At 35.8% G+C, this 23249-nt stretch overlaps 1 protein-coding gene across 2 annotated transcripts in view; it reads right to left on the bottom strand.

Moving 5' to 3' along the window:
- CDC73 (cell division cycle 73) overlaps nucleotides 1-23249 on the bottom strand; it is a 200979-nt gene that overhangs the window by 137827 nt on the left and 39903 nt on the right. For both annotated transcript variants that reach the window (XM_077157292.1, XM_077157291.1), the window contains exons 7-10: nucleotides 22529-22745; nucleotides 16675-16773; nucleotides 14990-15068; nucleotides 4183-4247 (exon numbers count right to left, since the gene is read on the bottom strand). In XM_077157292.1, the coding sequence (XP_077013407.1) occupies nucleotides 4183-4247; nucleotides 14990-15068; nucleotides 16675-16773; nucleotides 22529-22745 (460 nt within the window). The remainder of the gene's footprint in view (nucleotides 1-4182; nucleotides 4248-14989; nucleotides 15069-16674; nucleotides 16774-22528; nucleotides 22746-23249) is intronic.

Below are 23249 nucleotides of genomic sequence, written 5' to 3'. Positions count from 1 at the left end.
CAAAATCTGTTTAATCTAATGCTTCTTAAACCTATGGTTTCCCAGTTGCTAAAACAAATACCATACAATGGCTGACTCGCAGTTTCAGAGGCTAGAAGGTTTGCTTCTTCCTGGGGTCAGTATCTTCTGGCTTGCTGGAAATCTTTGGGGTTCCATGGCTTTTCTGTCATAATGGCAATGCACATGCTGTATCCTATCTTTTCTCTTCTGGGTTCTGTTGACTTCCAACTTTCTGGCTGATCCCCATGCCTTTTCCTCTGTGTCCAATTTCCTTTGATTATATGGACACTTCAGTCATACTGGATTGAGGCCCACCCTCATTCAGTTTGGATACCTTTTAACTAATAACATCTTCAAAAGTCCTATTTACAATTGGATTCACTCCCACGAGACCAGGGATTGGGATGTGAACATGCCCTTTATGGAAGACATGATTCAATCACCAACAATCTGCACTCTGGACCCCAAAACAGGCAAATTCTTCTCATACGCAAATATATTCTTTCCATCACAACATCCCAAAGCCTTCGACCACTGCAGAACAAGGCTAAATACAAAATCTCATCACAAAAGTTATGGGCATGGTCCATCATAGGGCAAAATTCCTCTCCATCTGTGGGCCTATAAAACCTAGAAAGAAGTTATTTGCTCCTGATACACATGGTAGGACAGGTAATCCAGAAAAAGAAAATGGGAAGAAAATACAATGGGTCCCAAACAAGTCTGAAATGCAGTAGGACAAGCTCCATTAGAACTCAAAGTTGAGAGCCATTTGTAGTTTGATTCTTCATTCTCAGGGCCTGAAGGAGAAGCAACCCTACCAATTTCAAGGGTTTGTGCTGCCACCATGCTCTCCCTGAACACTGAGGTCCCTGAACACTGAGGTATATGTGTCACACCCTCTCCAAGCATCAGAAAGCCAGGCTTTCAGGAAACACTGGAACAAAAGCCCCCATCATCTCTAAGCGTTGGGACGGTAGCACTCTCCCTGAATAAAGGGGCTTAAGGTTCATCCCTTTGCAAGCACAGGAGGGCCCTACCCTTTCCACATGTCAGTGGGCCTCTTTCAACCTTAGAACTCTTCAGTCAGGACCTCAGCTTACATAGTTCTGCTCTTGAAGTCATTCTTCTTTCAATTAATCTCTTCTTTGTCCCTTTCAGGAACTGCTTCTGTTCTTACAAATTCTGCAAAAACCTTGTAGCCTTGTCTGCAGCTCCATGGCTTCTTTTCCATGTCCAATTTCCTTTGCTTATAAGGACAGTTAAACCATACTGGATTAAGATCCATCCTCATTCAGTGTGGGCACACCTTAACCAATAACATCTTCAAAGATTCTACTTACAAATGGGTTCAAACCCATGGGACCTTCTGTCCAGATTCAATCCCTAGTATTAAGTAATGCATTTTGGGAAAAACCTCTTAACTCCGAAAGCCCCCTAGCAATTCTCCAACATTTTCATGTCTTATTCCTCTGGAACCTTTATTGTGAGACATATTTCTTGCCCAAAGTTAATAGTTAACCTGAGATCCAACTAAAGAAACTTTTAACTTTAAAGATATTGGGCTCTATTCCTATAATAAATTGGAACTTTTATGAAATATTACCAAATACTACAAAACATACAGCCTTCCTAAAACATCCTGGCTGTGCATTTGTTTCTATAGTAAACTTCAACAACTTGAGTTTTAAGAAATATTATTTCCAAAACACACATCTTCCTCTAGAACACACAAAAGATGGGGAAAACCCTGGGGTTTTTTGTTTGTTTGTTTATTTGTTTTTTGGCATCAAAATTTTTAACCATCTGCACAGTCAATTATTAATTTATTTGGGATCTAAGAGCACTCTGGTATCTTGAATTCAAAAGATATTACATCAGTCCTAACATAGATTGATTCTAACTGCAGTAACTATGCATACTAACTAAGCACATCAAAACCATAAAGAACAGCAATAGCAAGAAATGAGAAAATTACCTAATAATAAACTATACATAAATTAGAAAAGAAGTACATCTGTGCAGCAAAGCCTTTCAACACAGATTATTAACAGCCTTGCGGATACTGTAAGAGAGAATCACTCAACCAGAGACCAAGGTAGAAAGTTGGTAAAACTTACAAGTAAGTAATAATGCCAAAAGAGATAAAAGGAGGAAAAAAATGTTTAATTGGAAACATAAACGTGAGATTCAACTAAGAAGAAACAATTATCTGAATAAAGATTTCAAGTTTAAACTTTCCTATGTATTCTCTTTACAACAAATGCTAAATATATCGGGTCAAAAGCAGCACAGAAATTGAAACCGGGGATTAAGACACTAAGTCTTTCTAGTGCATTCTTATACAATTATGTCTTTGTGATTTCTTTAAAGTCAGACAGTATGGAATAGTTTGAATTCACCTCTCTTCTAAGTACATTTGGCATCAAAGTCTTTGATAAGTAAGTCATATCCTCAAACTGTTCAAAAAAAATGAAGAAACTGCCCTTCGCTTTTAGAAAAACTGCTCTGTAAAAAAGCATCACTGTAGAAACAATAGCATTTCAATGCATGCATAGGAGCTGAGATAATGAAATCAATGCCATGGCATTTCAGAGCCATGAAACGAGATCAAAGTAAAAATAATGACAACATTCAACAAAAAACTTATTTTGATGGCAACCTAAAGAAAACAATTCATTTGGGGAATGACCAGTAGACAAGTTCTGTCCTAAAGAAAATGTCCATAACTGAATAATATCAGAATTTAAGCTAAATCTAACGCTCATTAACTTTACTTTGAAATCAGAAAAAAATGGGCCAGATATCATATGATGGGAATATCTAATTTCTTATTACTTATTTCCCCACATTCAGTAAGCTCGGACAAGACTAACTTTCTTGCTATTCTTCGCCAGGGCCTCAGCCTTGACTCCTGCCTCTACCTCACATGGAACGCTCTTCCATCAGGTCTCTGCTTAATTGTTCCCTCCTCAGAGAGGCCTCTCTACCTACTCTTTTTAAAGAAATCCCATCTGTCATATTCACAGCCATATTCCCAGGAACTAGAACAGAGTCTGACACACGTTTTAATAAGTACATGATGTATGAATTAACATATTTGCATACAATTTCAGTAACATCAAGACATATCTGATGACAATTAACTAGTATATTAACAAAACATCTAATAATCCCAATTTGAAAACCAGAAAAAGAAAAAAAATCCCATTTTAAATCAGTTTCTTTATATTTGCTATCTGCTTCTGGAAATGAGTAAAGCACGGCAAATTCCAAGTATATAAAGATATCTTAATTCTTACCAATCCCACAGCAAATATATAAATGATTCCATGCCACACTGAGTCCTTAAATATCTAATGATTCACAAAGATAAAAGTGACTTAGGTATTTGTATTCTAAGTATGTAGGTATTCTAATTAGTATACTATAAATCTTAAAGTATAAAATGTATAAAGCTCTATAAAATAAATACGCAACATAAAGTAAACAGAAATCATGCTCTACCTCACTACATCCTATCATTGGTTAAATAAAAAGTAAAAGTGTTGGGTGGGCCACAGTGGCTCAGCAGGCGGACTTCTTGCCTGCCATGTCAGAGACCCAGGTTCAATTCCCGGTGCCTGCCCATGCAAACAAAAAAAAAAAAACTAAAAATGTTAAATATGACTTGGTCATAACATCTATAAATACCTATCTTTAGGGAATTAACAAAATAAAAATGAAAGTATACTAGAAGTAAACCAAAGGTTTATATTTGTGCACATCCAAGTATTTTGTTATGTATGTATTTCAGAAACATTTCATTAACCACTGTATTCTATTCTTTTTAAAGCATGTAAGACTACATTTTAAAGAACATAAGCAGATGTTATTGAGAAGAACTAGGCCAAAATGAGCCATTTTACTTTTCTTGCTGGCTTTAAATACGCCAAGTAGGTTAAAACTGTCTAATTTATAGGTTAAGAAAAACAGCACTTTATTTAAACATACTTAACATAGTTAAAAAAAAAGAATAAAAAACAGGACACTTTTGTATCAAATAATTTACCCATATATCTATTAACAGAACTGGTCATTGAAAATAAATGTGAAACAGAAAGTACTAGATGTTTCCTCAACACCTGCTACTCACATAAACTACCAAGGACAAAAGAACCTTGCAGTCAACAGTTTACTTACCGTTACAGATTTCAGCGTCATACCATGGTAGGTGCCCATAGTGTCAATTTTAAAGCCTTCCGTTTCTATAAAGAAAAGGGATTTACTCTTAAATTTTATATATTTCATGACCGACAGCAAATACAAATAGTCTACATTATATCTCTGTTAAAACAGTCTAGCAAAATCTTGAAGCTACTATAAAATTAAATTACAGACTTCCAGGAAGATGGACGAACAGAGTAGCTCGAGATTAGCCCTGCTCTACAGATAAGTTAGAGAAGGGACAGAAGGGCGACTGAGGTGGTGATTTAGGACTACAGCTGAGCTGGGGGAGCCTTCTGCACCATATGGGGCAGCCCTAGTTGCAGAGGCCAAGGAACTCAGTGGTAGAAAAACAAGAGTCTGGTATGGAGGCAGAGCCCATGGGAGTGCACGGACAGGAACTGGAGACTAGGCAGTCAGCCAGGCCATTTTCCCTGGGCACGTTACCCTCACCAGAGCAAACCCATGACCAGCGACTCACCCCAAATCCCACATACCTGAACCTGGTCACATGCTTCCATTCCTCACACTCCAGGTGCCCCCACCCCACCAGACCCCAGTGCACGTACCTGCCTCACATCCCCACTACAAGTACAGCCCAACCTCTTCTGTACCCCTCCAGAGCATTACAGCCTCCTGCCTGTTCCCTGCAGATTGATGCCAGCGCATAAAGGCTACAGGCACTAACCTCAATACCCAGGCTACCCCTGTTTCCTGCCCATGGTGTCACACCACATCATTCTGCCCCCCTGATTTCTGCACATCATTTTACGGCATTCCTTGGCCACGCAAGCGCACAGGCCACCAATCACATCATTCACTCTGTAAACAGCCCTTTATAGCAGTCCTAGAACTGCACATATACATGGCCCTCACCCACATTTCCCAGCTCTAAGAAAGTGTTGACCTACGCAGCCCGGTCACATCTGCCCCCAACCCACAAAGGCATAACACCGACCTGCTGCCACAGCTCTACGCATGTGCACAAAGGGCCTTGTACCTTACACCAGCGCACACCAGGGTTACGCCCTCCAGATCGGTGCACCCGCATAGCTACATTCCTAGCTGCTGGGTGCCCACATTCAACATCCCCAACCTGCGCTTATACCTGACCTGAAACAAATCACCACAGTAAGTGCCCCACCCTGTACCCTGCTCTCTGCTGTACAACCATGCCGCAAACACAAGGCCTTAGACTACTGAAAGAAATCAACTCCCAAAGTAAATCAATCAAGATATTTACATGCCACAAAGACAGCAGAAGATCACTAAGCATATCACAATGCAGACAGATAAAGCCCTGCCTAATTACCAAATTAAAACAGCAGAGGAGACACAGACGTTGGAATAACTAATCAAAGATGTTTGTGCAACTCTATTTGCTAAAATAAATGGGAAAGCAAATGACATAAAGGAGATCAAGAAGACAGTAGAAGAATATAAAGAGGAATTTGAAAGAATAAATAGAAAAACACATATCATAGAGATTAAAGACTCTGTTGACTAAATAAATAACATACTAGAGGCACACAACACCAGATCTGAAGAGACAGAAGAAAGAATAAGTGATACAGAGGACAGGATAACTGATTTCGAAGACACAAAACAGCAAATGGCGAAAAAAGATGGAAAAACTTGAATGGGATCTCAGGGAAATGATAGACAAAACAAAGCACACAAATTTAAGAATCATTGGTGTCCCAGACAGAACAGAAAGTAGTAAAGGGACAGGAGAGTAGGGGGGGAAACTTTCCAACCCTCATAAATGACATAAATATGCAAGTCACAGAAGCCCAACAAACTCCAAACAGAATAAATCCAAACAGGCCTTCCCCAAGGCACATACTAATCAATCTGTCAAACGTTATAGAGAAGGAGAAAATCCTGAAAGGAGCAAGAGAAAAACAATCTACTAAACACAAGGGAAACCAAATGAGATGGAGTTCAGACTACTCAAATACCACCTTGGAGGGGAAAAGGCAGTGGTATGATATATTCAAGATCCTCTAAGAGAAAAGACTTCCAGCCAAGAATTCTATATCTAGTCAAATTGTCCTTCGAAACTGAGGGAGAGAGTCACATTTTCACAGACAAAGAAGTTCAGAACAAATTTGTCAATAAGGGATCAGGCCTGTAAGAAATACTAAAAGGAGTTCCGCCAGTTGAAAAAAAAGGCAGGAGAGAGAGGTCTGGAGAAGGGCACAGAACTGAAGAGTACCACTAAAGGTAATTTAAAGAATACAAAGAGAAAGAGGGAAAGAACATATAGATCTAAAAAATAAAATTAAAAAGATAAGATGGTGGATTCAAGAAATGCCTTTTCAGTAATAACTCTGAATGTTAATGGACTAAACTTACCAATTAAAAGATACACAACGGCAGAATGGATTAAGAAACGTAATCCAGCTATATTTCTGTTTACAAGGGACTCATCTTAGACACAAGGATAAAAAACAGATTGAAAGTAAAGGGATGGAAAAAGATTTCCCAGGCAAGTTGTAACCAAAAGAAATCAGGAATAGTGATACTAGCATCAGACAAAATAGACTTTAAAGGTAAAGACATCATAAGAGACAAAGTAAGACACTATATACTAATTAAAGGGACAATTCACCAAGAAGATAAAACAATCATATATGTTTATGTTCCCAATCAAGGCGCTCCAAAGTACATAAGACAGACATTAACAAAACTGAAGGGAGAGATAGATGTTTTAACAATAATAGGAGACTTCACTACACCACTCTTCTCTATAGACAGAAAAACCAGACTGAAGATCAATGAGGAAATAGAGAAGTTAAATAACTTGATAAATGATTTAGACCTAACAGACATATATAGGTCATTGTAACCTAAAACACAAAGTTATATATTCTTCTCTAGTCCTCATGGAACATTCTCCACAATAGATCATATGCTGGGGCACAAAACAGGTCTTGATAAATTTAAAAACACTGAAACTATTCAAATCACTTTCTCTGATCACAATGGGATGAGGATGGATCTCAAGAAACACCGAAGAACAAGAACATTCACAAATATAGAGAGATTAAATAACACACTCTTAAACAACCAGTGGGTCAAAGAAGAAATGGCTAGAGGAATCATTAGTAATCTGGAGATGAATGAAAATGAGAATATAACTTACCAGAACTTATGGGATGCAGCAAAGGTTGTGTTGAGAGGGAAATTTATTGCCCTAAATGCCTTTATTAAAAAAATAAGAGCAAAAAACAAGGACACACCTGGAGGAACTTGAGAAAAAACAGCAAACAAACCCAAAAGCAAACAGAAGAAGAGAAACAACAAAGATTAAAGCAGAGATAAGTGAATTGGAGAACAAATGAACAACAGAAAGAGTCAATGAAACCAAAAGTTGGTTCTTTGAGAAAATCAATAAAATTGATGGGCCACTAGCAAGACTGGCAAAGAAAAAGAGAGAGAGGATGCAAATAAACAATATCAGAAATGAGAATGGGTGCATTATCACAGACCCTGAAGAAATAAAAGAAACCATAAGAGGATACTATGAACAACTATAAGCCAACAAATTAGACAACTTAGAGGAAATGGACAAATTCCTGGAGACAGGCAAACAAGCTACACTGACTCAGGAAGAAACAGAAGATCTCAACAAACCAATTCCAAGTAAAGAGATTCAATCAGTCATCAAAATTCTTCCTACAAAGAAAAGACCAGGGCCAGATGGCTTCACAGGAGAATTTCATCTAACATTCCAAAAAGAACTAACATCTACTGCTCAAATTTTTCCAAACAATTGAGGAAAAAGAAACTCTATCTAACTCATTTTATAAAGCTAACATCATTTTAATACCAAAATCGGATAAAGATGCTATAAGAAAGGAAAACTACAGACCAATCTCCCTAACGACATAGATGCAAAAATTTCAATACACTATTAGCAAACTGAATACAAGACATTAAAAGAATTACACACCATGTCCAAGTGGGGTTTATGCCAGGAATGCACAGATGGCTCAACAAAAGAAAATCAACAGATGTGATACAGCACATTAATAAACTGAAACAGAAAAATCACATGATCATCTCGACTGATGCTGAAAAAGCTATCGACAAAATCCAGCATCCTTTTCTGATAAAAACACTCCACAGGATAGAAATCAAAGGTAACTACCTCAACATGATAAGGCGTATATGAAAAATCAATAGCCAGCAACGTACTCAATGGAGAGAGACTGGAAGCTTTCCCCCTAAGATCAGGTACAGAACAAGGATGCCCACTGTCACCACTGTTATTCAACATTGTGCTAGAAGTTCTAGCTAAAGCAATCAGGCAGGACAAAGAAGTAAAAGGCATCCAAGTTGGAAAGGAAGAAGTAAAACTCTCATTATTTGCACATGATATAATGCTATACTTGGGAGATCCTGAGAAATCTATAGCAAAGTTACCTGACCTAATAAACAAATTCAGCAAGGTGGCAGGATATAAAATTAATGTGAAAAAATCAGTAACATTTCTATACACAATGACCTAGCTGAAGAGTCAGTTAAGGAAAAAATTCCATTCAAAACAGCAACTAAAAGAATCAAGTACTTACGAATGAACTTAAGTAGGGATGTAAAGGACTTGTACACAGAAAACTACATAACACTGCTAAAAGAAATCAAAGGAGATCTAAATGGGTAGAAAGACATTTCCTGCTCATGGACAGGAAGGCTAAATATAGTTAACATGTTAATTCTCCCCAAATTGATTTACAGATTCAACACAGTACCAATCAAAATTCCAACAACGTAATCTGAAGATTTGGAAAAGCTAATTATCAAATTCATCTGGAAGGGAAAGAAAACCCCAAATAGCTAAAAGCATCTTAAAAAAGAAGAACGAAGTGGGAGGACTAACACTCCCTGACTTTAAAACCACCTATAAAGCCACAGTGGTCAAAACAACATAGTACTGGTACAAAGACAGAAGCACTGACCAATGGAATCAAATCACCAGTGCAGAAATAGACCACCAAATCTATAGTCAACTGATTTTTGACAAGGCCCCTAAATCCTCTGAACTGGGACAAAATAGTCTTTTCAATAACTGGGAATGGAAGAACTGGATATCAACAACCAAGAGAATAAAAGAGGACACCTATTTTACACCCTAAACAAAAATTAACTCAAAGTGGATCAAACTAGATATAAGAACTAGCACCATAAAGCTTCTAGAAAAAAATGTAAGAAAACATCTTCAAGACCTAGTAATAGGAGGCAGCTTCCTAAATTTTACACCAAAGCACAAAGAACAACAGAAAAAATAGATAAATGGGAACTCCTCAAAATCTAATGCTTCTGTACCTCAAAACAACTAACAAAAAGGTGAAGAGACAGCCAACTCAACGGGAGAAAATATTTGGAGATCACATATTGGACAAAGGTTTGATTTTCTGTATATACAAAGAAATCTTAAACTCAACAACAAAAACAAACAACCCAATTATAAAATGGGCTAAAGATGGCTCAAAAGCACATGAAGAGATACTGATTTTCACTGGCTAAAAGGGAAACGCAGATCGAGATTACAATGAGATACCACCTCACGCCTATAAGAATGGCTGCTATTAAACAAACAGGAAACTATAACTGTTGGAGAAGATGTAGAGAAACTGGGACACTTATGAACTGCTGGTGGGAATGTATAATGGTGCAAGCCACTATGGAAGACTGTTTGGCAGTTCCCTAGGAAACTAAATATTGAGTTGCCCTATGACCCAGCAATAGCACGACTTGGTATATACCCAGAAGAGCTGACAGCTACAACAAAAACAGACATTGCACACCAATGTTCTTAGCAGCATTATTCACAGTTGCCAAAAGATGGAAACAAACCAAATGCCCTTCAACAGACAAGTGGATCAACAAAATGTGGTATATACGTACAATGGAATATTATGCAACAATAAGACAAAATGATGTCCTGAAGCACATGACAAAATGGATGAGACTTGAAGACATAATGCTGAGTGAAATTAGCCAGACACAAAAGGATAGATACTGTATGATTCCACTTTTATGACCAGCGTAAAGGTATAATCAAAGGCTTATAATACAGAATATAAGGGACTCAGAGATACACAGAAGCTAGGGATGGGTGAAACGTTAGCTAATGAGGTTGAACTCCAATGTAAGGGAATAGACAGGAGTGAAGATTGTTCTCTAGCAGGCCTATAAATAATATTACCATTGTGAAGATAAACCGGATTGAAAGTGGTTGTACAGACCTATGTGTCCCACTGACTAACACTAGAAATATGAATTAGTTCTCTCAAGAATCACTTCAAAGATACGATTCTTGTACAAAGAGTATTTAAATCCAGAGTACGGGGAAAAACTGCTATTGTATGCTATGAGCTATGTTCAAAAGAAAACCATCAGCACTACCAGAGCAACAGCACAGGTAAATAATGGGCACAGGAACAAGAGTTAAGAGGAGGTTTAGATTTCCTAACTAGCGAGGGTGTGTTTACTGGTTTTCTTTCTCTTGGGAACAATGAAATTATCTAAAACTGAGAGTGATGATGGACAGTGGATTTTGGACGCTATACATGATCCCTGAGGAATGCAGGTGGCAAAAGGATGCAATGACTAAGAAGTAGATTGGCAAATGATGGTGCATACTTATGAACGAATATTGTGCTCCTACAAAAAAGGAATCATGAGGTAAGCAATGATGTGAACGAACGTGTGGGATATTTGGTGAGGCAAAATAAGCCAGAAACAAAAGAACATATAACAGTATGGTCTCCTTTAGAAAATGCTTACAAGAAAACAGGGACCTAGACTGTAAGCTTTTATAGCAGACACATTTAGTCCGGAATGGTAATTATTATTTCTGGATTTCAAGAGGCTGTTTTATATACTTAGATATACTGACATTTAGACATAAGAACAAAGACAATCAGGTTGGGGTTAAAGTAATTCAGTAATTCAGGGAGGGTAAGGAAGACAAGATCTATATTTTAGAACCACACATACTCCTGTGAGACCAATGGAGGAAAGGTTTATTTGATCTGGAACTGAAATTTTCGGTACTGCATAATCTAATTTAACCTATCTGTACAGCTCATTTGAACAATTGAAACACAGGGAGCACAAAACAAGAAAGAGGTCTTTTAATCCTCTATAGATTATTGTAATGCCTGGATACATCCTGGAGTATATTACACAGGTAATCAAAATATATCGACAAAGTCCCCTAAGGGATGGGAGAAAGAATACGGAACTATTAAACCTTACCATCAGGGAATCATCTGATACTGTGTCAAACTTTAGGGACACCCAAATCAATGGGCCATGCCCTCAATCATGAGGCTTCTTCTTGTAAAGCTTACATAGATAGCAGAGAAGCTTAGACTACCTACAGGTATGCCTAAAAGTTACTTCTGGGGGACCTCTGTTGTTGCTCAGATGTGGTCTCAGTCTCTCTAAGCCCAACTCTGCAAGTGAAATCATTGCCACCCCCCCTACATGGTACATGACATCTAGGGGTGAAAGTCTCTCTGCTATGTGGGAGATGACTCCGAAGGATGAATCCAGACATGGCACTGTGGGATCAACAATTCCATCCTAACCAAAAGGGGGGAAAAGAAGTGTAACTAATAAAGTATCAGCGGCAGAGAGTGTTCAAATAGAGTCAAGAGGCTACTCTCAAGGTTGCTCTAATGCAAGCTTCAGGCAGACCTTGCTACCTATCATAACCTGCCAACCCCCAACCAAAACCATTCCAGCCAATCCTAAAGAAACCTAGAGCAATATATAAGATTCCACAAGGGTTCCATGCACTAGAGTAACTTTTCAGAAACCTACAACTTTCCAATGGGTCCCTGGTCCAGATAAGTCCTGAAAACTAGCCCAGCCTCTTCAGAACATCAGAAAGTTCCATCTTCCTACCCCATATTAGTGACAGACCCTTCCAATATGAAAATTTAGAACTACCATAGCCCAAACACCCCTAAAGAGAGGGATGGAAAGATCAAAGGTGATGGTGGAGTTACACAGAAAGGACAGGATTTAACAAATGAATATGAATGCTGAATCATTAAACTGGTATCTCTTTTAGTCTCCAGTATCTTAGAGCAGTAAAAACCTAAAATTGTGGAACTGTAACCCATATCAAACTCCAAAATATGTTCTACAACTAACTGTGGTGCTATGCTTGGAAATTTATAGCTTTTTATATATACCATTTTTCATTAAAAAATGAAGAAAAAAGTTGATTGTGGTGATACAAAAAATTTAAGCCCTCAAGCTCCCTATACTCTGGAGCAGCTAGAAGGAAAAATACGAGGAGCGCATGATAGCTTATGACAAACTCTGGGATATGTCCTGTAACTACTTGTCAAAGAGTGCTTTGAAAACTGTTGCTTTCTTATTTCTTTGCCTTGTATATATGTTATACTATACAATAAAAAAAGTTAAATATAAAAAAATTAATTACATACTGAAAACACTTTAAAAAGAACCCTAGTCAAATACAAATTCAATACACACCAACAAGCCTACTGTATAGAAGCTGATTAAAGCCATCTCTGCAATTATATTCAAGGTTCACATAGTTGGTTGGGAATACAAAAAATTAAGACTGAATACTTTAAACCCCCAAATTATTTACTTCTAATACTCAACTACAGTACCACTAGAAGCATCCAAAACAAGAGAAATCCCAAAATTATAAAAAGCTATTTCCCAAAAGTATTAATCATAAGGCATACATTATATAGTTTGTAGAAAAGCAATATTATAAATAAGAATTGGGATTCCAGGACAGAGTACAATATGTCTGGGGTTAACACACTTTCTCTGAAAAGGGCCAATAGTATAATAGAAAACTTGGTTGGTGCTTGTCCCAATTTCCTAGGGAGGTAATCTCTACATCTCTAGAAATTCTTGTGATAGGAGTATCTTTTGATACTTGCAGTGGACCCAGGACCAAACCTGATAACCAGAAAGACCAAGAGGGTTAGAGCTTTGAGTCATGTCATGTTAGACCAACCTCCCAACCAGGAGTGGGGGTTAAGGATGGGGGCTTGAGTTCGTTTGGAGATTGAATTCACCAATCATGTCTACAAAATGAAATCCCATATAAACTCCAGACACTCAGCTCAGTCATTCATGCCTATCAGAGGAGCTTTCACAATTGATAACATACATCTCTGTGCCAGGAAGACATGGTCTGACTCCAAGTGGAGAAGACATGGAAGCTTACCTTTGAATCCCTCCTAGATTTCACCCTATGCCTCTATTCTTTTGGCCTCTTCTTATTTGTATCCTTTTACTATAATAAAGGTGTAGCACTTTCAGTGAGATCTGAGTTGTTCTAGAAAATTACAGAACCTAAGGGTAATGGTCAGAACCCCCAGTAGCCACTTGGTCAGAAGTACATGTAGTCTGGTCCCCAAACTTGCAACTGGTGCCTGAAGGACAATCTTGTAGAGGATTGCCCTCAACCTGCGGAGTTGGCCCTAATTCCCTGTAATCAAGAGTCAGAATTGAATTTGAACTGAGTTACTACAGTCTTGGCAGCTGCTAACTGAACTTTAGTACCCACAGTGTTGGTGTTGGAAGTTACTGAAGTTGCTGCAGAACCTACATAAGTTTGTGTGCAACCCTACCGAAGGCCACATAGTAAATATTTTACTTCCCACAGACCATGTGGTCTCTGTGACAACTACTGAATTATGCAGTAGCACAGAAGTAGCACAGACAATACACGCAAACAAACTGGCATGATTGGAATTGACACATGGAGGGCAGGCTTCGGTCTGTGAGCTGTAGTTTGCCAATCCCTGCTTTATTTCATTCTACCAGAAAAATACTGCAGTGAATAAAAGAATAGACCACCGTCTTTCTATGGAACATATTCAGCTCATGCCTTCAGTAAGTGAAGTCTGCACACAAAATTTATCACATCAAGGTAACATATCCTTTAAAGAAACTTAAATGGAGATTTCAGATTATGCAGAAAAATAATCAGTGTTAAACTTCCAGTGCTCCAATCTCATTATTTCTTGAATCAAGTCAAGATGAATAAAGATACTGACAGGCAGTTAACTCACAAGAGCCCCATCTCACTAACAAAGAAATGGTTCCCTAACTGCATTACCAAGCATACCATACAGACTATCACAAAACAAGTCCTCACATCACTGCTCTAAGTTTTTTCCCAAGTTCTCAATTTATAATTGAGAAAACATGATTTGATATACAGAATCACCAAACAGCACTAGTATTAATAACAGCAAACACTTAGGGATACTTATTAAATACCAAGCACTATTCTAAGGACTTCGTTTCTATTAACTAATTTAATCCCCACAATAACCCTAAGAGGTAGGTACTACTTACTACTATTAGCATTTAATAACACATGAGGAAACTGATACAGAGAGGAGTTAAAGTACCTTGCCAAAGTTCCACACAAAAAGTAAATGCAACACAGGCAATCTGGACCCAGAAGCCTTGCTATTAACCAGAGGTTGGCAAACATTTTCTATAAAGGGTTAGAAAGTAAATAGTTTTAGTTTTGCAGACTATACGGTGTACAACTCAATCCTGCTATCAGAGTGCTAAAGCAGCCTTAGAAAATTTATAAATGAAGGAGCATGATTGTGTGCCAATAAAATTTTATTTCCAAAAACGTGGTAAACTAGATTTGGCCCACAGACCATAGTTGGCCAACCTATGGTTTGTTAACCATCAGTCTCCACTACTTCAACCACAATAAAAGGGAGATGAAAATTAAGCAACTTGCCTTCTTTTCCTTTGAATCTTTCCTGGTCATATCTGTTGTAGGCAGCTGGGATAGGTTGTTTGGTACGCAATGTGGGATCCTGTACAAATTAAATTGAGTTATATTTTGATATTTCTAAATTTTACTTATTTAATATTCATAATTAAAATTATGACACGGATACATATTTTATAAGTTTTTTTTACTATAGACAATAATACAAAGATTGGGAGGGTAGGTACATCAGTCACTTGAGGTTCATTTTCAAGGCATTTTTTTATTGTTAGAAAATTACCATTCTCATCAGAAACAAGAGCAAACGGCTTCAAGTATATTTGCAGTAAGGCAAAAAGTAAAACTCTTAGAAACAGCAAAAATATAATACACTTTAATAATTTCATTCTGGTTACTTAAACTTTTTCCTAGAACTTTAGAATGTTATGCAGATTTTTTTAGACAATATAATTTTTCATTTGGGTAAAACATAAAAACGTACACCTTAAAAAACACACTAGTTCAACATTTGAAATAACATTCTCCCTTCAATTACAAATATTTTTTAAATCAAAAAAAGGTTTAATTCAAAGTTTACTAAGCTGACATTTAGAACCTTTTAACTGAATTATCCAGCAAATTATTCATCTTTAACAAATGACACAACCATATACCCAATGAACCCATACAGTTTAAAGTACCAAAAGTGATTTCTTTTGAAATACATAGAAAAGGCTGTCTAAGGTGCATAATTTAATTCACAAATTCTTTATCTAAAACTCACAGTTGGTAATAATCTAAAAGAGCTTATTTAAAGAATATTCCCCAAATTGCTATAGAAATTCATGGTTTTCATGAAGACTAAAATACTCTTCATTTTGTTACATCCTACAATAGCACTGTACCCCAAATATTATTCAAATAAAAGATAGCTATCCAGGTTGTCACTAGATAAACATTTCTATAGTTAATACTCCAATGATTATGGAAGTATAGAGAGATTATTCATGATAAAAAGATAATGATAAAACTGTTAGACATGTTTCCCATCAACTACTGTTCACAAAATCAACTCATTCATAATTAAAAGCAACACATTCTTTACCACCACAGCACTTGTCCCACTACCTTTTCACTCTTCTCCATCTCCTACTAAACTTTAAGCACAAAGACGTTTAAATACAGGTTATATGTCATACATGAAATTTACTTTGTAAGGCTATATGGTACCTCAGAGATGAAGGCAGTCAAAACTCAGAGTAGCTGAAACTGAGACACAATTAAAGGCCTATATGACTGATGATCAAGAGAAACATGATACATCCACCAAGATGCCAGAGATATCAGTGATTTCAAAAAAGAACCCCAAACTGGAAGATAACTCTTAACCTAAAATAATTACTCAAGAGGGTTTTTCATAATTAACCACTATTAGACTGACCCAGATACACCTCCAGTTAAAAATTACCACTGGGAAAAAAATAAATACACAAAAATAAAACAAAAATTTTTTTAAAAATTACCACTGAAGTAAAATATTTTTAATGGTGGGAGTTTTCATATTCTTCAGGCAAGTAAAGCAGGAAAAGGTTTAGAACATACTGATGATCTAAAAATGTTTAAGATAAGATGTCTTAAAAATTGCAACACTGAAATACAAGTGGCATTTTCATTACAATTATTTTATTATATAAGCAGTAAAACATTCTTACCACAGGTGCTGAGTTTGGGGCTGGTCGCTGTTCTGGTGCACGTCCTTCTTCTCTGGCTTTTACAGACTGAAGAATTGCAAAAATATTCTTGGAAAAATTCTAAAATATAAATGGATTCTAATTAAGTACACTTAAAATTAAAATATACAAAATTCAACTTAATAAACAATTCAAAACTAAGTTTTCTTCCTAGCAATTCTTCCCTGCTCTAACATAATGAGATATCATAATTATAAACACACAAATACAAACTGACTAAAGATATTCAACAGCTACTGGGAAATTGATCCAGAAATCAATTATTATAAACCCAATATTATTCATTCTATTATTTTCATTTTATTTAAACTGCAAAACTTGTTTTAAGTGCATTCATATTCTGTATTTATTGAAATATTTAACCCTGAAACAAGCTATAAAATTAAAATATAACAAATTCATTGTCAAAAAAGCCTTCCTACTTTTGAAAGAGATCAACTACTATATTTTCTTCTAGATATAGTAAACTCCAAGTGCTAATTTCAAACTGCTACACTTTACATATAATGTTGCAAATTTTGAGATACTGTTGGGGTCAATTAAACACTTTTCAAAGATTTGTAAACTGAGAAGTGTTTACAAATTAACTTTTGATGAATAATCTTAGCAACATTCAACACAGCTCACTACTCTGATTACTCATTCCTTCATGAAACATTCCTCCTTGGCCTCTGGAGCTACTATTTTCTTTGTTTTCTGTTTTTTGTTTCCTCATGGGCAGGCACTGATCTGTGTTTTTCCTTCTACATACCTAACAATTCTTTTGAGGACTCTTCTTATTCTGCCTATCATTCACTCAATATTTTAAAAAATATGTATTAAGTATCTATTATAAATCAAACACCAAGGTGGTTCTTGAATACAATGATGGTCAAGATGGACCATCTTGGCCCATCATCAATGGACCAAGAAACATGGCCCCTGAACTTGTGAACCTTATTTTCTAATGAGGGAAGCCGAGAAAAATAAACAAAGATAATCACAGAACAGGGTAAGACAAGTACTGTCCTAAACAGTAACTCTGGGTAGAGAGGGGTCCCTCGTTTCACAGAAAGGTTAAAGAGGTTCATTTGTGAGTCGAAAAATGAAGAAAGAAATACTCCACCATGCAAATACCTAAGAGAAAAGTGCTTTTGGCAGAGGGTTACTAAATGCAAAGGCCATGAAATGGAAAAAAGCTCAGGAGCTACATGGGAACAGAAAGGTGGTGGCTGAGGTGAACTATAGAGAAGTACTCTCACTTTCTAGGCATACTAATTTTCTCTCAGTTCCTCAAAAGCAGTATGATCTATCTTTTCTAGCAGTTAAGCACACTACTCCCTCATTTTGCAGCACTCTTCCAACTTCATCCCTCACACCTTTTTATTCTTTAGGTATATTCTTTTCCCTTTATTATCAACTAAATTAGGTGCTTTTCCTGGGTGCCAATCCTATGATGGCACATATCACAATTACTATCTTTTTAATTTTCTGTCTCCTACTAAAGAATATAACCTCTATTGACAGCTAGAACCAATAAATCACTAGTCAGTGGCTATCTTGCAGATGTTCAATAAATATTTACACAAATAAATGCAAACAAATATGTACATAAAATGAGAAGCAGCTTGAAATGTGAATATTAACACCGCCCTACTTAAAGTAACAATATAAGTTCCTATATTCCTTAAAGGGCAGCAGGTAAAGATCTCAGGACCTCTTTACATTTAAAAAAGTTATTGTGAACCCTAAACAGCTTTGGTTTATGTAAGTTGTATCTACCATAATTTGTATTTAAATTTTAAAACTAAGACATTTTTAAAACTATTAATTCCTTAAAATAAATTTCTAGATTTTATTAAGTGTATAAGCATATAAGTAACACATTTTTAGGAAAGACTATTTTCAAAAAAACGAAAAAAAAAAAGTGATGAGAGAGTGGCACTGCAAGAAATGGAAAGAACCCAAGTGTCCATCAACAGATGAATGGATAAACAAAATGCGGTATATACATATGATGGAATATTATTCGCTAGCAAGAAAAAATGAAATTCTGAAACATGCAACAACACGGATGAACCTTGAAGACATTATGTTGAGTGAAATGAGTCATACACAAATGGACAACAATTGTATGATCTCACTAATATGAACTAATTATAATATGTAAACTCATAGACATAAAATATAGAATATAAGTTACCAGGGGATAGAGTGAGGCTAGAGAATGGGGATGAGTTATTTATTATTTGCAGAATGCTTACCTAGGTTGAACTTAAACATTTGGAGATGGACAGAGGTGATGGTAGCACATTATAATGGGTATAATTAACAGTGCTGAACTGTAAGTGAATGTGGCTGAAAGTGATAGTTTAGAGACATATATGTCACCTGAAGGAAAGCCAGAGGTTAAACCATGTACTGTATAACACAGTGAATCTTCTGAATGTTGTGATTAACAGTACAAATTTTAAAAGTTCTCTTATGAACTAGAACAAACATATGTCACTATAACAAAGAGTTAATAAGAGAGGGGTATTTGGGAGAAAATATACCTACTGCAAACTATGAACTATAATAACAATAATATCTTAAAATTCTCTCAATAGTAACAAATGTACCACATCAATATCAGGGGTCAACGATAAGGGGTCTGTGGATAAGGAGTATGGGATAATAATGGATTGTCTTTATATTTTTATTTCTTCTCATTGTGATTATTATTATTAGAGCAATAAAAATGTTCTAGAATTTATTGTGGTGATGACTGTACAAAATTATGTGATGATACTGGGAACCACTGATGGTACGCTTTGGATGGACAGTATGATGTGTGGATATATCTCAATAAGATTGCATTTAAAAAAGGAGTGGTACTGTTTTAAATTTTTGCAATCCCTGTATATATGGCTTAATAGAACATAGCCATATTCTTACACCTGCTTCTTAATTCAATATTTAGTACAGTATCTTGTTCTGGGCAAATTACTTGAAAAAATTTGAGGAAGTTTGGAAAGGGAGGATAATCATAATGGCTTTTTCAGATAACTGTGGATATTTTCTTTTTGATAGCATACCAAGTACAGTAAATCGTTTCTTCAAGGCTACTGTAATATTGAAACCACATTCATAAACTTTTTGTATTCTTTTACTTTAAAATCTATTCATCTATCTTGCAATTTGAATGTATCTTCTACCAAGCATGACTGTGTAACAACATGCATCTGGTCATCTGAAAATAGCATATCAGTGAATTACGCAAATTCCAAGTATTAACATATTAACAACAAATTACATTCTTAATTATCACAGACCTCATTAGAAATAAGAATTGAGAAGCTATTGTAGTCACAATGGCAGAAAGAAATTTCAAAATTCTGTTTCTCTCATGAAAGTTCACATTTTATCAGACAAGAAATACTTACTGTCAGTTGCTTTCCTTGAAGGAACAGGCTTACTTCCTTCATTTTCAAAAAGTTTGAACACAGTTATTCAAATAAAAAAGGCCTAGTTCCATTATGAAAATAGTTGAAAACTATGAAAATCAAATTTCAATATTTCAAAAATAATAAAGTTTCAGGGTACATGGGTGGTTCAGTGGCAGAATGCTCATATTTCATGGAGACCCAGGTTAGATTCTCGGACCATGGACTCAAAATAATAATAATAATAATAATAATAATAATAATAATAATAATAATAATAAAGTTTCAAACGAGACACAAACTTCAGAAGGATCAATCAAAATGTTATTTCAGGGCAGACCACGGTGGCTCAGCAGGCAAAGTTCTCAGCTGCCATGCCAGAGACCCGGGTTCGATTCCCGGTGCCTACCCAGGCAAAAAAAAAAAAAAAAGTAATTATAGCTATTTTGGGGTGCCAAACTTGTAGATGATTATCACATTCCTTACACTGGTCTCTTTATCAATTTTTAAATAGCAAACATAGACTATTTTGTGTAAGTTTCTGAATGGCATTAAATGATCAGGTTGACTTATTTTGAGTGCTTGCAACAGATAACTGCATAAAGTAATATATTTCATATTTCTTGCGAAATCTTGAACTTGTCTTTTACTCATGAAACTCAAAAAATAAGTACCTAATAACTATTAATAATGAAGGTGAATCTAAACTTTTAGGATATTCTAGGGCTATGAGTAACTAAGGATATTTTTAGAATTTACCAGATGAAGACAACATACTGGGAGACTGAGTAAAAACATTTTTTTTTCATTTTTTAAAATGTTAATACTCATAGATACAAACATAGTTAACAAATAATCCTTAAATTAACTTATTTTTAAAAAAGCTACAGTGGCTGGCATGGCACCACAACATTAAATTAAACTAGAACTAGCACTGAATTTTAAAATGATGGTATAATCCCGCCACCTAGAGCTCAAATAAAATTGTTCACCTGAGTTATGTGAAAACATAATGCTTGAACTAAAAATAAGGCAAACCATATCACTTGTGTTTTATTTTTTACTATGAGTTTCAGATTTTTCAATAATTATAATGATCATTAGTACAATTATATGTCACAATATTAATTGGACTTATTAGGCAAAGAAAACGAGTACCTTATCACAGACACAAAAAATGGGAAATGGAAGTCTATTCATAATCTCAGATTCCTTTATAATTCTAGGCTCCAGAGAATGATTCTCAATCTCTGTCTCAAACACTTTTAGAACAAGTCAAAGTACAAAAGGAAAGGAAATGACTCTTTCCTTCACATACTCTTTGCTAAGAGCTATGTTCCTACTGAAACTGCATAGTAAATTTAAGGCCAGACCTCCAAAACTCCGCAAAAAAAAAAGTTTGCCTTAAAGAATGTTAATGTTCAGTTTCATCAGTAATCTACAACACTTCTTCAAATGTTCTTCCAAATCAGCACTATAATCCACTGTCCATTAGTGAAGTTAATTAAGTAATATTTAGAAGAGGTGGTTGGGAGAGGGAAAGCCAGAGGAAATACGTGAAGCAGAAATGATGCAAATTTTTTTGAGAGTCATTAAGATACTAGACACCCAGTATCTTTTAAATTCCTATCTTTTGAAACTGAAAGCGCACATCTCCTCTGATTAGCAATCCCCCTTTCAGGAATCAAAGATAAGAAGTTTATACAAATGTGTGTATACAGGTGTTCTTTAAGGCAGTATTTGTAATAGTGAAATGCAAGGAAGGGAAGGAGGGAAGGAGAAAGGACAGAAGAAAGGAAAGAGGAAAATCACACACAAGTAGAGGGCCAAAAAAACTCTATTCATAAGAAACAAAATAAAGCTGCATTCACACAACAAAATACAATGTACGAAATACACTCAATAAATATTTGCTGATTAATTCCCATACATTTTCTACTTTGTGGGGGAAAAACAGTAACAACATTATTATTGAAGAGACAGCTTGCCATCAATACTCCCTGTGTTCTCTAATTTAGAGAAAAAACCTGATTCCAGGAGAAAATCAGGTCACTCTTTGGATTTACAAATGATGTGTACACAAAGGGGCTCACATTTCCAATCACAATTTTGCACTTGCTTCTTTGGTGACCAACAAGTACTGGCTAGAACAGATGATAAAAATGGCAACTTAGAAACTACATTACTGAACAGTCAAAAAGATAAAAATCAGGGGTGGGCCACAGTGGCTTAGTAGGCAGAGTTCTTGCCTGCCACCAAGTTCGATTCCTGGTGCCTGCCCATGCAAAAAGAAAAAAAAAAAAAAAAAAAGATAAAAATCAGAAACCTCCTCCTCATAGATTTTAACCATTTCTATAACCACTGACATTAAACACAAGCATGCACTCAATGAATAAAAATATTTTAATTACCTTTCCTGTGCTTTGTAAGATAGTTGTACGAGTCCTCCACACTCTTTCTCTGCTGACAATATCTCGGGTCACATCTACCTCAGCATCCACAAAACTCCGCTGTTTAAGGGCAGTGATATCATCATCTAGATCAGTCTTGATAGTAGATCTTTTCTTAGCCATAATTTTGGCTTTGATTGCAGCAATTTTTTCCACTGACATAGCCTCAGACAAAGACCTAAAAGTAATTTAGTTTTTAAATTTTCACAGCAAAGATTCCTCAATGACAAAATAAATATATTTTCTTATATTTACAAGCTCCTGGGAAAAACATTTTCTTTTTAAATGGCAATGATTAAATGTTTTCTTCTTAACTGCAAAACTCACATACTTGATATTTTATAGATGATAAAGGGTTCCCGCAGAGGTATTACTCTATAAGCAAAGTAATAAGTTCTTAGAAAGATCAATGCAACAAAATTCTTCACGTATGTTTTCTCATGTCTTCCCAAAAAAAGCATCAATCCATTAATTTGGGTGTTTTTATCTTTATATTTTTTGAGACTTTTACTGCTAATGCCATCTATCTATGAAAATTATACAAATACACACACACACACACACAGAGGCCACCCTAAAAGGAGAGTGAAAATTCATTTTGTAAAGAATTCAAAAATTAACTTTTCCTCAAAATTTACTTCAAGGTTTTAAACCTGAATGCCATAGCACGCAATACCACAAT

Source organism: Tamandua tetradactyla, chromosome 4 (genome assembly GCF_023851605.1).
Source record: "Tamandua tetradactyla isolate mTamTet1 chromosome 4, mTamTet1.pri, whole genome shotgun sequence".
Classification (NCBI taxonomy): domain Eukaryota; kingdom Metazoa; phylum Chordata; class Mammalia; order Pilosa; family Myrmecophagidae; genus Tamandua; species Tamandua tetradactyla.
The sequence above is the reverse complement of the archived record's forward strand: the minus strand, read 5'-3'. Positions and strand labels throughout refer to the sequence as shown.